The sequence below is a fragment of the Balaenoptera ricei genome, chromosome X (assembly GCF_028023285.1).
Source record: "Balaenoptera ricei isolate mBalRic1 chromosome X, mBalRic1.hap2, whole genome shotgun sequence".
Classification (NCBI taxonomy): domain Eukaryota; kingdom Metazoa; phylum Chordata; class Mammalia; order Artiodactyla; family Balaenopteridae; genus Balaenoptera; species Balaenoptera ricei.
Window position 1 is genome coordinate 1,834,434 of NC_082660.1, and position 14,912 is coordinate 1,849,345.

General features: G+C 49.2%; 1 protein-coding gene across 2 annotated transcripts in view; it reads left to right on the plus strand.

Moving 5' to 3' along the window:
- The first annotated feature begins 3,466 nt into the window (after positions 1-3,466).
- The window catches only part of CD99 (CD99 molecule (Xg blood group)), a 34,295-nt gene continuing 22,849 nt past the window's right edge, over positions 3,467-14,912 (plus strand). The window contains exon 1 of one of the 2 annotated variants that reach the window (XM_059909945.1): positions 3,467-3,587. In XM_059909945.1, the coding sequence (XP_059765928.1) occupies positions 3,521-3,587 (67 nt within the window). In that variant the 5' untranslated portion in view covers positions 3,467-3,520. The remainder of the gene's footprint in view (positions 3,588-14,912) is intronic. The other variant, XM_059909943.1, reaches the window with a different exon arrangement.

Below are 14,912 nucleotides of genomic sequence, written 5' to 3' on the forward strand. Positions count from 1 at the left end.
GTCCAACCTTGGTCACGTCCTGTGGTTCAACCAGTATAATGCACGTGTTACTGAACCAGGTTTGTTTGCCTGACACCAAGCAAGCCAAACGCTATGATGCTGAGGTTTGCAGCAGAGAGAAAGGGTTTATTCACGAGGCAGCCAGGTGAGAAGACAGGAGAAGAAATCTCACATTGGCCTCCCTGAAGGCGAAGGGCTTAGGGTATTTATGGGGCAAAGCTGAGGTGTGGGGAGCGTGTGGAAAGGTGATTGAAGATAAGAAAAAAATGTGGTGATCACATTTGTCAGAATGGCCATCATTAAAAAGTCTACAAATAATAAATGCTGGAGAGGGTGTGGAGAAGAGGGGACCCTCCTACACTGTTGGTGGGAATGTAAATTGATACAGCCACAATGGAGAACAGGATGGAGGTTCCTCAGAAAACTAAAAATAGAGCTACCATATGATCCAGCAATCCCACTCTTGGGCATATATCCAGATAAAACTCTAATTCAAAAAGATACATGCACCCCTATGTTCATAGCAGCACTATTTACAATAGCCAAGACATGGAAGCAACCTAAATGTCCATCAACAGATGGATGGATAAAGAAGATGTGGTACATATACACAATGGAATACTACTCAGCCATGAAAAAGAATGAAATAATGCCATTTACAGCAACACAGATGGACCTAGAGATTATCACACCAAGTGAAGTAAGTCAGAGAAAGACACATACCATATGATGTCACTTATATGTGGAATCTAAAATTTGACACAAAAGAACTTATCTACAAAACAGAAACAGACTCACAGATATAGAGAACACACTTGTAGTTGCCAGTGGGGTGGGGATTGGGGGAGGGAAGGACTGTGAGTTTGGGGTTAGCAGATGCAAACTAATATATATAAGATGGATAAACAACAAGGTCCTACTGTAGAGCACAGGGAACTGTATTCACTGTCCTGTGATAAACCATAATGGAAAATATAAAAAAAAGAATGTGTGTGTGTGTGTATATATGTATTTATGTATAACTGAGTCACTTTACTGTACAGCAGAGACTGGCACAACACTGTAAATCAACTATACTTCAATAAAGAAAAAAGAAAAAAGTGAGTTGATCGTCACTCTGCAAAGGTGCAACTAAGGTCCAGGCTTCTTCATGGGACCATTGTTCAGAAAATGTTGGCATTAGCTTGTTCTGAGGGTTGAGTTTTTGGCCCTGGGATGTGAAAATGTCATCAAGTGGACTCTCATAAATGCCCAGTTGGAGGGTCTGTAGTCTTGACCAGTCTTACCCGGCTTGAGCTCAAACTGGACACAGCTGAACCCAAGTTCCTGAAAAATAATTCAGGCAAACATCTGACAGTTTAGGCTCCGTGATGCCTGGGGAGCATGTGAGCCTTTTTGTTTTCTGGGGGTTTTTTTTGGTAGCAACAATTAAAGTGATCAGTGAAGGCAGGTTCCAAGTTCATTATGTATTAAGCACGTTACAGTTGAATGCATCTAACTGATGACTCCCCAGGGTTCCCCACTCGGAGCAAGAGGCCTGTTCCCAAATGCGATCCAGCCAGCTCCCAGCCCAGCTTATGGACTTCACATGGGTTCTATGGTGTTTGGATACAAGTGAGGAAGCTTTTTCAACTAATTTAATTTTCATTCTGGAAGTTAGAGCTTTTTGAAGCCAAAGCATCTGCATGATGTTATGGAAATTTTTATTTTGAACTAAGGAAGGCAGCACTTAAAAAAAAAAAGAAAAGTAGCCAAAAGTCATCTTAATAAATTACAGAAGTCTTCAGAATGCCTCTCTGTAGGGACATAAATAAAAAACCTCCAGGCCTGGCATTCAGAGAGCAATGGTGCCTAAGGTTATGGCTGATGATGGGGACTCAGCCCCTCAGTGACCAAATGCACACAGCCTCCAGAAGCTTCTAAAAAGAGCAAAGTGTCAGCCGTGGTACAGCTCAATTGTCAGAGGTTGGAGATTTGCCAGGTAGGGCCTTTCTTTTGAAGGTAACTGGGGTGAACTGAAAAGTTCCCAAGGAAGGGTCTTTGGAATTTGACCTTGGCAGGAAGCACATGGTTTCTTTTATCTGTGCTTCATTCGGGGGCTGACTTACCTCAAGGTGCCAAAATGGCTGCAGCAGCTCCAGCATCCCCTTCCTCACTCAGAAGTGCCCTGGAGGTCCTCTTGTTTACAACTGCCCAGGGTCCATACCCTCTATGGGCTCCAAGACTGTGGTCTGGGACAGGGAAAGTGGTAATTGGCAGAGTCAAGGCTGAGAAGCGAGGAGTAGAAAAAGATATATAGAGAAATTTGCATGGAGGTAGGGGGCTCTCTGGCTGAGTGGTCAACCCAGGTTAGCTACAAGAAGGGACACTTCAAAGGCAGGTTTTTTGGTTTTTGTTTTCCCCTGAAAATGATTACATTACCTTCCTGCCTGTAGACTACAATCATGTGTTGGGGTTTCAGTTGGCCAAGAAAAAGAACCACCTTCTCCCTGGGTCCAGGTGTGTCTGGACTGCTGGTTCAGACTGCTGGTCTTGTAAGATAAGCAGTCTGGGGGCCCTGGGGTGTGGGTCCAGGCACCTCTGGCCAGATGTGTGTCTGACCCAGGGGGTACACGTGTCCGTTGTGTATGGCGGCAGATGGCGGCGTTAGGCCAGGTGTCAGGAGGGCAGGGAGGAGGGGCCCTGAGTCATCCCGGGAGCGGGAGGGGCATGATGGGTAGGACCTGGCCCTGGATGGGTAGGGTCGGTAGGGTCGGGAGGGTAGAATCCCGGAATGTGACTCAGGGCTATTTCTCAGTCTGACACCTTCGTTCCAGTGTCCTGAAGGAACACGGATAGAATTTTAAGCTAGTGTCTTAATTTAAAAAACACTGTTAAGCCTGGGACAGGTAAGGGCACCCACACTGCAGCTGTGGCTTGTGACTGTCGCCAGAGATGCCCCTCCCACCCCAACCTGGGCGCCAGCTGCCTCGGATGGGGGAGGGGAGACATGTCCCACCCCTCCCCACCTCCGGCTCGGCGGGGAGACGTTTCCGGAGCGCGGAGGCTTCTGCAAAGGAGGTCCTTGGTCAGGCTGGGAAGTAAGGGCGGCCCTGCGCCCCAAAACCCCTACCCGTGCTCTGCCTTCTGCTACTCCAGACTGGACTTTGGGGACCGCGGGCTCTTGCACCCGAGGCAGGGGGTCCACCCTTAGCAGACCCCGGAGGGGGGGGGCTTCACTCCGTTATCTAGAGAGGCCGCCCGGAGGGGGGTCCCCGTTAAAGAGGGGTGGAAGGGTGGAGACGCGGCCGTACCCTTTCGGATCAGGAGGAAATGGCCTCGCCCCGCCTCTCGCGCGCGCGCCCTGCCCCTGCGGCTCCCCGGAGACCTGGGCCGGGGCGGTCGCCTGCGGGAAGGGCTGGGGCAGGGGCGGGGCGACCGCGCTGCACCCCGCCCCGGCCCCGCCCCGGGGGGTGTCCCTCCCGCCGCCGCCGTCCGCGCGCCACTCCCGGGACAGACCCTGCGCGGCGCGGCGCGCACCATGGCCCGCCGGGTGGCCTTCGCGCTGTTGCTGCTCGGCCTACTTGGCACCCAGGTGCCCACCCGGGGTGAGTGAGCGGCGGCCGGTGGGGCTCACGGGGGCGCGGGCCTGGCTTGGGGACCCGCGTCGGGGCCCCAGGGAAGGGCCGCGGGAGGGGGTCGAAACTTGGGGCACGGACGCTCCGTGTGGGGTGGACATACTTCGGGGGGCATAGTGCGTAGGGCACGCAGTTTGGGGGGCGCACTGGGGGAGGATGCAGCTCGGGGGCGCGCTGTGCGGGGCCTACACACCTTGGGGGGCGCATGGCGAGGGACGTACTTTGGGGGCGCACTGTGTGTGGGGGGGGCGCGTGGAGGGGGACGCGCCAGGGAGCCCCGAGCCCTCCTTCCCGCCGAGAGGGACCCGCTGTGCCAACGGGTGGCCAACGCCCCAAGGAGGCGGCCTTACCCTTTCCTCCCCGCTTTCTGCCCGGGCGCCTTTGGACTCATTCCGCAGGCGGAACGTCAGCGTTTGTTTTCAGATTCACAGACTCTTAAAAGTTGGGAGGCCCCTGGGTGGGGCGGCGGCGCCCGAGTCCCCCGAGTCGCCCTCCCCCCGGGGTTCCCTTCAGTTCCCGGGCGCGCGTGTGCGCCCCTGCGGCCGCCCCGCGCCCCGGCCAGAGCGCTGGCAGGGCCCGGGCACCGCGTCTTTGTTCGGGCGCTCGGTGGCCGCCTCCGGGCGCCACGCCCTGCGGCCCGGGACTAAATTTGGACTCGGTCGGGGAGCCTGAAACCCAGGAAAGGGGGAGGAAGGCAGGAAAAACTCGGAGCTCTAGAAACACCCAGCAGCTCGTGGGGTGTCCGGGCCGCGGGGACTTCTGGCGAGCGCGCGGTCGGGTGCAGAACGACGCCGCCAAGGGACACGTATTCTCAGCCGATCGTCCGTGTGTCCGAGTAGATAATTCGGAAAACTGCACCCAAAAAAGTGTCCGGAGAAGGACAGGACGCCCGGGACGCCCACACTCCCCAGCCAACCTGGCCTCTTTCTGGTTCTTGCCTGCGTTTTTCTTTCTCCTTTTAAAATGGAAGTTGAGATCCTGTTTTCGTGTCTCTCTCTCTCTTCTCTTTTAAAAGGAAAGTTGGGATCCTGCTGGGCGTGGCTTAAAAAACAGGTTTCTCCGACTAACGGTTGTTTTCTCTCCTTTATATGGTTATTTTTAAGCGGACAGCCACTAGGACAGTGTCTTTCAGGAGTGGTCTGATCGGTGGTGGACACATTTTAGGAACCAGACACAGGACAGAGAAGGCCTGGTGTTTACCTGGAAATTTCCAGCTCAGCGCTAGAGGTTGAATGTTGAGCCCTGGTCCCCCGCCTGATGTTTATTTTAGGGAGGATTTGCTAATTGATATCTGCATTTTTAAAATATGTGCCATGTGTCCTAGGAGTTGTGTGTTCGTTGCAGGCTTTAGAAGAAATTCAGCCTCATCCATGGGGACCTCTTGGAATAGTTTACAGCTTGGTGGGGAGGGCCTGGGATGGGTTTCCTGTTTCTCTCTTTCCTGCCCTAAATCCCACCTAGCTGCCTCACCACAGAGTTCTTCATTAGTTTTGTTTTTGTTTTTGTTTTTCCTGCTGTGTGGTTGAGTCACACCTGCTCACGAGAATTTTTCGTGCGTCCCCCTGGCTACACCTTCATTCATGTTTCACGAGTTAATTCCCCTCTGAGCCCTTAACTGTGTGCCGCGCCCCAAGGGAGATGGGTCACAAGGGGTTCTGGTCGCCCAAGAAGTTACCATCTGCTGGGGGAAGGGAAACATCTCATCAGGCAGATAGGACACAGGGCCAAAGAACGGTGACAGTTCCACAGTTCAAGAACTCAGGGGTGGAGAACACAGTCTTGGCCAGTGTGAGGGCAAAGAACGGTGACAGTCCCACAGTTCAAGAACTCAGGGGTGGAGAACACAGTCTTGGCCAGTGTGAGGGTTTGGCTGAGTTGGAAGCTGTCTCTGGTGACAGTTGTTTTTTGCTTGTTTGTTTTTTAACAGGTTTCACATACAAGTTATAGTCTACCCTGTATAAAAAATGTGTAATGTTTAGAAAAAACCCAGAGCACCATTAGCCTAGAATTGCCTGATTTCTATGCAGGTTGCTCCCAGCTACTCCGGGTTGCAGTGGGGCGGGGGGGGGGGGGGGGTGGAGAGCCAGCCTCGCCCCAAAATAGCAGAGGGAGGACAGAGCCTTCATACACGCTGATCTCTTGGAGGGCGCCTCCCCCTCCCCCGCCGGATCCTTCTGGGTCCGAGGCAGGGAACGGACTGTTCCTGAGATACAAACGGGGTTTTATCAGGAAAGTTTGCTTTCGAGTTGCTGAAGTGCAGAACACACTTCCCTATAGAAATCGGGGTTTGGCTTCGTTTCCATTCTGGCTGCAGAAGTCCATTGAGTCAGGGGTAGATCTTCATCGGGGTGCAGATAGCACTGGCCTGGTTTCCGAGGCCTTGGGACCCAGGGCTCTTGTGTTCCCAGGTTTTTCTGGAAATCCCCGTGGGATAGTGTGGAGTGGAGAGACGCAGGGGCCCTAGAAGGAAAGAGGCAACTTCGGCTTTCAGTAGAGCACTGCTTCCTCCCGCCACCAGGGACACTCGGCCATGTCTGGAAATGTTTGTGGTTGTCTCAACTGTAGGGGGCGTGCTCCTGGCACGTGGCGGGTGGAGACCAGGGAAGCTGCTCCACAGCCCGCAGTGCCCAGGACGCCCCTCATCAGAGGGTCCTCCAGCCCCAGATGCCAGTCGTGCTGAGGCTGAGAAACCCTGACCGAGCGTGGAGACGTAATATCAATCATCTATCTCTCTATCCACCCATCCATCCATCTGTTTGTCTACCTATGGCTGTGGTTTGCAACCTGGGATGACTTGATCCCCCAGGGGGACGTATGACAATGTCTGGGGACGTTTCTGGTTGTCACTGGGGCGGGGGGAGCTCCTGGCATCCGGTGGGTGGAGACCAGGGAAGCTGCTCCACACCCCACAGTGCCCAGGACGCCCCGCATCAGAGGGTCCTCCAGCCCCAGGTGTCAGTCGTGCTGAGGCTGAGACACCCTGGAATTTCTGTCACAAATTCCAGGTTGTTGGTAGCTGGGGGTTTGGATTCAGTCATCTTCCTCCAGGTAGGACATTCACATCCCGGGCTTTAAAACTCCTAGTACCTGGGCGACCTAAATGCGGACCGGGTGGGAAATGGGTCCAGGAAGGTGCTGAATCCAGGACCCCACGCTCCATCCCAGCCTCTGCACACTAGCCAGTGCTGTTTGAAAATCCAGAAACGCCTAGGGAAAGCGAGATTTCCTGAGCAACTGACCCGTTTCTGGGGATTCCCTCATCATCCCCACCCAAGCGGGTGTGAGCTTCTCCAGCTTCCCATCCAGCTCTGCCTGTTTCTGCTTACCAGGCAGAGAAAGTGAGTTTCATTTTCCTGCCTGCGTGTTTGGCTCTGATAAAAAGTTAATTGCGTGTTATTTCCTTCAGGGCTTTGGCTCTTTCTTCATTCTCAGTTTATGATAGTTCAACCCCACCCCTTTTTTTTTTTTTGCATCTGGAGATATTAAAAGACTTAATTTTGGGGGGGGTTTCTTCATGGGCGGGGGATGCACTTCTCTTCATCTGGATGATACGCTAATTGTTCAGAAAAAGAATGCAGGTGGTCGAGTAGTTAAATCCATCTGACCTGTAGGATGCAGGTATTTCACGGATGAAATCTGGAATTTTTTCCAGCTGAGGTTTTCCTCCCAAAGGAGACCGACTACCACACACATGGAGCCCATGTATTTGTTCCTACTGAGATTTTCCAATCACGGTGGCTTCTTTTAGGGAGAAAAGAATCCCATGCCGTGTATGACTTACAGACGGGGTTAGAAAGAAGACGGAGGTCGTCTTAGAGGGGGTGAGGTGCCAACTCATTCAGCGTCCTGGCTTTCCACGGAATCCTTCAGACACCCAGCTGTTTGAGGACGCCCAGCCCTGGTGGCGGCAGTTGGGGAGACACATCTGGCACAAGACATCTCGCTGAGTCCCCATGTGGCTTGTTCTGACACCCGGGGGTCCGTCCCACGTAAATCAGTGGAGATTGCTTTTTGATCTCCTTTGCCAGTTCTTAGGGTTAACGATGGACTGTGTGTTTACAGATCTCCAAGAGTCCTTTTGGGGGGATACAGTGGTTTTGGAAGTGTTTTCTGCAGACAGAGGGGTGTTTTCTAACCCTCAGAGGATGACACGTACTTGAAAATGAACTACCTGCAGGCATAGTTCATAGTTCATCAACATGGGTTTCATGATACAAGTCACGGCAGCCCCTTTGTGGCGGTAGTGTTTACCAGAGCGTCTTTGGTGGAACAGGGAAGGTGTTGTTGGGGAATTAGAATTCAACCCAGCATCGACCCAGAAAGCCTCTCCGCCAAGGTAGAAGGGAAAGAAACCCATTTTACGATTGAGTAAGCATGATATCAGGATGTGACAGGGATCACAGGTGACCCACTAAGGCTGCAGAGATGCACTTTTAAAAGCAGCTAAGTGAATGTCACCCATTCGGTACAGGTTGTCAAAACAGGCTCCTTTAGCCATTAAAAATATTTACCCACCTTGGAAAAGGACAGAGAAAGAGCTTCTGGAAGCAAAAGGCGAGGGAAGAGAAGTCTCTTCCTTTGTTTCCACCAGGGCTTTTATTTTTAATTTACAGTCACCCTTCCAACCTTACAGGACAAAGACCCACATCACACACACACACACACACTTCAATCACAGTCAACAACCATGAATATTTTGTTATATTTGTGTCCTTCTGGGAGAATGGCCAGGTTGTGTAGGATACACAAATGGTTGGTCTTACGAGATGCTGCCATATTGCTTCTGATTTTGGCTTTACCTTCCCAGGGAGTTCTGGTTGACCACCCAACACTAGATGTTCTTTTTTTGTTTGTGCCTAATCTCTTGGGTGAAAGAGGGTAACTAACCAGAATTCCTATGTGTATTTACCTAATTAATGGGACAGGCACACCTCAGAGAGATTGCGGGTTCGGTTCCAGACCACCCCAGTAAAAGCAAGTCACATGAATTGTTTGGTTTCCCAGTGTATGGAAAAGTCATGTTTACATTAGACTGTAGTCTGTCGGATGTGCAGTGACATTACGTCTTTAAAAAAAAACAATGAACATGGCTTGATTGAAAATTACTTTATTTCTAAACAATGCTGACCATCTTCTGAGCCTTCAGAGGGTTGTAGTAGTAACATCAGAGATCACTGATCAAAGGCCACCATCACACACATATCATAATGGAAAAGTTTGAACGATTGCGAGAATTACCAAAATGTGACACAGAGACACGAAGTGAACAAAAGTTGTTGGAAAAGTGGCACCAATAAATTTGGTCGAAACAGGGCTGCCCCATACCCTCAGTTTGTAAAAAACACAGTAAAGCTAAACGCAATAAAATGAGGTCTGCCTGTGTCTTTCACATCTGCATCTGTATCTGTCCACATAGGGACACAGGAGTTGCTTTTCTTTTTTTTTTTTTTTTTTTTTTGCTTTTTGGAATCTCCTGTTTGTATTCTTTGCCTAATTCTTTTTTTAAATTAATTAATTAATTTGTTTATGGTTGCATTGGGTCTTTGTTGCTGCACGTGGGCTTTCTCTAGATGCGGCGAGCGGGGGCTACTCTTCATTGCGGAGCGCGGGCTTCTCATTGCGGTGGCTTCTCTTGTTGCAGAGCACAGGCTCTAGGCGCACGGGCTTCAGTAGTGGTGGCACGTGGGCTCAGTAGTTGTGGCTCGTGGGCTCTAGAGCGCAGGCCCAGTAGTTGTGGTGCACGGGCTTAGCTGCTCCGCGGCACATGGGATCTTCCCGGACCAGGGCTCGAACCCGTGTTCCCTGCATTGGCAGGCGGATTTTTAACCACTGCGCCACCAGGGAAGCCCCTCTTCGCCTAATTCTTACGGCACTTTTGGGTGTTGGTACACGACTGTGTTAGTTTCAGCTTTGTCTTGAATGACTCGGTGTGGCCACTGTCTTGCTACTCGTATTATTTTTAAAAAATCTCGTAAACAGAAAACCAGAAACTCCCCCCTTTTTTTTTTTTCTCCCCCTAGAGTTAGATATAGGCCCTCTAAGCGGTGTTTTTCCAGTGGCGGTTAGGGACCCTTGGACAGGCTGGGAATTTACTGCACGTCCAGCAGCCTTGAAACGAAGAAGATCAAATAGATTAGAGTAGAAAACACCAGCATGCTTTACCCACGCTTTGCTAAGGAAGCATCGGTGTGGCTTTGGTGCCCGTTCATCTGTCTGAGTGGACTGGCCGTGTCGTAAAATGTCTTTATTTCCGCAGACGGCAGGCAGGGGCGTTTGAAATCCGTTGCAAATCTGAACCCCTTTTCCATCGCTCTTGCCTTCTGCACTTGGACGTTTTTGATAGAACCCCTTTGTTTTCAAGAAAGGCCATAAAGCTGCAGGGCGTCAGCAACTTTTCAAAGAGCCAAGAAATGACTCCCAAGGGCGCTTTTGAGAAAAAAAAAAAAAAGAGAGAGAGAATTCATTTTCATTCTTGCCTGTTCACCGCCCTTCGTGAGAAGGCGAAGAGCCAGACCTGTTGTATTCCGGGACTTGGAAGGCATTCGTCGTCCGCAGACAATGCAGCCAGCGAATTCCAATTCCGGCTGTTTCTGTTTGTGCATCGCAGGGCGTTCCACCCTCCCCTCCCCCTCCCCTCCCCTCCCCCCTCTCCTCCCCCTCCCCTCTCCCCCTCCCCCTCTCCCCCTCCCCCTCCCCAGGCCGCCCAGTGCAATCGCGCTCTGGCAATGCGGCCGCAGGAACGCACTGGACCCGACCTACTGGTGCACAAAGAGTAAATCGATGACGTTGTCTTGGGGGCAAGACACAGACAAGGCGGCCTATAGACCTTGTCCCGCTGGCAAGACCTCAAGTATTGCCGATCAGCGTCTGCTGTCCTTAGCTGTTTTCTTTTAGGAAAGGGTCTGGGGTCAGTTCTCAATGGAAGTTAAAGGGGTGCTGTTTGCCCCGTAGTTGGCCCAGAATGTGCCCCACCAGGTGAAGGAGCCTCAGGAAGGAGAATTCTTAGGTATTTGACACAGAGTAACACCGCGGAACAGGAAGAGGAAAGGGTGTGGCTGGGTCTCAGAGGGAGCGGGAGATGCACGACAAGGACTGTCTCTCAGAGGTCCACACGCGGCGCTGCTGGACAGACGAGGGCAGCCTCCCCGCCCCCTCCCCCCGCCCTGACTCGACCCCTTGCTGAGGAATTAATTAAAGACTAGTGGCCTGTCTGGAGTGAGGTAGCGCTGGATAGGTGGGATTGATGATTGATTGGTGCACGGATGATAGATCATAGGTTTACAGATGATGGATGGATAGACAGACCGATGGTGGAAGATAGATAACGGATAGATGATAGATAGACACAGGATAGATGGAGAGATGTCAAAAGACAGATGATGGATGAATGGATGGATAAAAGATGATAGATGATAGATAGATATGACAGAATAGATAGAAGATGATAGATAGATAGATAGATAGATAGCTGCAGTACCTATCTCAAATGGTTTCTAGTTGGAGGGGGGACCATTATCTCACTGCTCTGAAACCACCAGCACCTAGACTCACCGTAAGCACACACCAGGCAGTGGGTTATAATCTCTGCATTCCTGCAAGATAAGGCGCTGACTCAGAGTTGGGGAAGGAACCAGGGCATGGGAAGGACAGACCAGAAGATGCGTCTCAGCTGGGGTGTGGGCTGCATCCTGCTACCATAGACAAAGCTTCCCTCTCCACCTCTTGGAAGGCTGATGCTGGTTCCCCTGGAGTCCCACCCCCAAAGCGCTCTCCACCCTAGGCTGGCTGCCGTAACTGCTGATAGATCTGGCCCCTCTGGTTGCGCCCATGGTGTCTACAATGTCCCACATCCCCGGCTTCTCATGATTTGCTCCCCGGCCTGCACCTCCTCCTTCACTCCTGCTTCTTGTGATAGGACCGTCTGCCCAGATTCTCAGAATGAAAAGTCACCTTTCATTCCTGCCAGCTTCTTCTCCCATATCTGATGTTAGTGAATCCTGTTGATTTCATTTTCTAAATTTTTCTCCACCTATGCTCCTGTCTCCATTTCTGCTTTCATTTTTAAGGCTCCCCTCTTCCCCCCCCCACCCCCCCGAAATCCTTCCAGGAAGAATACAAGAAGCCCTTAACCAGTTTCTTCCCTGGATGCTCAGGTACTTTGAGAAGGCCTGGGGACTCCCTCTGAGAATAACATTTCTTTTTAATGCATAAAATAAAATACATAGGACTGCCAGGGAAACCGATTATATTGAACCAGCTACCCAGTGTGCAGGGGAAGAAATTGCTCGCCTTAGCCGAGGGTGTTGGCAGAGCCTGGACCAAGACAGCAGAAATGAGAGAGAAGGGACCAGCTGTGTTAAGGAATAGTAAGGAAATAAAAATCTATACCAGTGGCTTCCAAACCGGCCCCCAAAGTTTTTTCTTTAATTGGCCTGGGACACAGCCTGGGCCTCGGGACTTAGGAGGTCTCCTTGGATGTGCAGCCAGAGTTGAGAACCAAGATCTGTATTCGAGCTTCTGAAACTGTAATGTGCATAGGAATCACCCATGGAAATGCTTTAGTCTGGCTGGGAGGGATGCTGAGGGCTTCCTGTAGGAGGGCAGCATCTTATCGGGGCTTTGAGGCCTGAATAGGAGTTTTCCTGGTATGGACAGAAGAGATTGGCATTTATGGCCAAGTAGAGGATTCGAGGGAAGCCCCAAGGACGGACAAGATGCCCAAACTGTGTGACCCCTCAAATCATTCACAGGATGCTGGGGGGATTGTAAATTTTCGAGGGACATAGAGTGACATCTATTGTATTTCCGTAACATCTTACAGAAAAACCCGAGTGACCTTTTTGGCCAATCATAGTAGTGATTGTACCATCCATCCTCAGCATTCACAGACTCCGTATTTGCAAATCTGCCTACTTGCTACAATTTATTTGTAACTTCCAAATTGATACTCTCTGAGTTCAGGGATTTGTGCACAGCTGCAAAAAAACGGAGTCACCTTTCCGGTCTCAGATTGTAAACAAGTATCTGTGTAGTGCCACATTTTTGCATTTTTGTGCTTTATGTTTGCGATTTTGCTTCTAAGCACAAGAAGGCTGCCGTGTGCCTGAAATACGTGTGTGAGATGAGCTTCCTTTAGGCAGGAGAAAGAGTGCTGTGAGCATCAACACTCCAGATTAAATAAGATCAAATTCCACAGAAACATGCATGAAGCAAGGTCATGTGCGATTAGCTGATGGCAGTGTGACCTGAGGGTGCAGGAACTTAACCCTGGAGTTCCCCAGGAGCCATGATTGAATATTAGCTCATTCAGCATTTCCGGCAGCTGTTAAGAACAAAACCACTACGGATGATGTGCCTTGACTGTGATTCATAAACAGAACTGTCAGGTCTAGTTTCGGGGCCTTGGGCCAGTTTCTGGAGATGCAAAGCCTCCATGAACTGATCAAGTTTGGGACCTTCTGACTGGGTCATTTAGGGCCAGTGTGAAGGGGCAGGGCGGTGACCCAGGGTGAAGGGTGGTAAAACTGGAAATGGATTTGGGACTTTGAGTCAGATCCTGGAGATTATCTTTCAGGGGAACAACGACTTGCTTTCCTAGCTCAGGGAGACTGAATTTACTGGGGTCCTAGAACTACCTCCCTACAGCTGGGCTGAGGGTCCTGGGCCACTCCTGCCATCCCAGCCCACCCACCTGGAGATGGCTAGAAATGCAGATTCACAGGCCCGGCTCCCACCCACTGAGTCAGTGTCTTTGGGATCGGGGCCCAGGAATCTGGGCTCCCCAAACTCTACAACTCACTGGTCCACGGCACCCGGAGCCCAGCCGACAGCGTCCCCAGATGCTCTGGGTTCTTCCAAAGCTTGACACAGCCCAGAGTGGCACCCCCAGGGTTACGGTACAAGAGAAGAACCTTTCCCCTGCTTGTCACAAAATCTGTAAGGCAGAATGTTAAATTACATGGCTCGAGAAACGGCAAAACTATGTCTGGAGCAATTCCTTCCTCGCTACAGAAGAATAAGGGCATCTCTAATATTTAGAAATAAAATAAGATCAAACAGCATTCACCATCACCTCTGGCCCTGGACCAGCCCTGAGCAGCAGGGACCAGCCTGCACGGGGCCAGGGCCGGGGGGGGGGGACCCTGATGTTGCCGTTGACATTGCAGGGGACTGGGGGCGAGTTCTGGGGTCTCCATTTCTTCCTCCCTAAAGGAGAGTCTTGCAGATCAACGGTATTATCTAGACAGCTCCAGGAGCGTGCAGGCCATGCAGAAAATTCCTCCATGGCCACTGTTAGTTTTACGTGATTCTTACCTCATTAGTATGAAAATCTGAAAGCCCAAGGAATCTTTCAACTGCCTAATTTTTGTTTTGATTCTAACTTTATTTCTAGAATTTATTTCTATTTTATTTGTGCCTGTATTTATATTATTAGGTTCTGTGTATAAATGATAAAATTTATGTATAATTCATAATTTCTATAATTTATTATAAAAATTTAAATTTTATCTCTACGCTTATTTTCTTTCTAGAGTTTGTTTCATGTATACGTATATCCATTGATATAATTCATAGGTTCTGTGTATAAATTATAAATTACATAATTTATAGTTCGTTATTATAAAATTATATTTTCTATTCTAATTTTATTCCTAGAATTTATTTCTATTATATGTATACATATGTTCATTTATATAATTGATAGGTGCTGTGTATAAATTATAAAGTACATAATTTATAATTTATTTAATTTATAATTAAAAAATTTGTTTCCTATTCTTATTTTATTTCTAGAATTTATCTCTATTATATTTAAACATATATTCATTTACATAATGATAGGTTCTGTGTATAAATTATAATTTATATAATTTGTAATTTATTATTATGCAACTTTATATCTTATTTCTTTTCTAATTTTGTTTCTATAATTTATTTCTATTTTATTTGTATATATTTATTTATATAGCTTATAAATTCTGTCTAAAGTATAAATGACATAATTTGTAACTTCTATAATTATATTTATGTTTAATTTCTCTTCTAATTTTGTTTCTAAAGCTTATTTCTACTTATTTTTATATATTATATAATTTATAAGTTCTGTATATAAATGATAAATTCTATAGTTTGTAATTTCTGTAATTATTATTGCAACTATATTTCTTTCTGTTCTAGTTTTTTTTTCTTAATTTTTTTATTTATTTATTATTTTTGGCTGCGTTAGGTCTTCGTTGCTGCGCGCGGTCTTTCTCTAGTTGCGGCGAGCGGGGGCTACTCTTTGTTGCGGTGCGC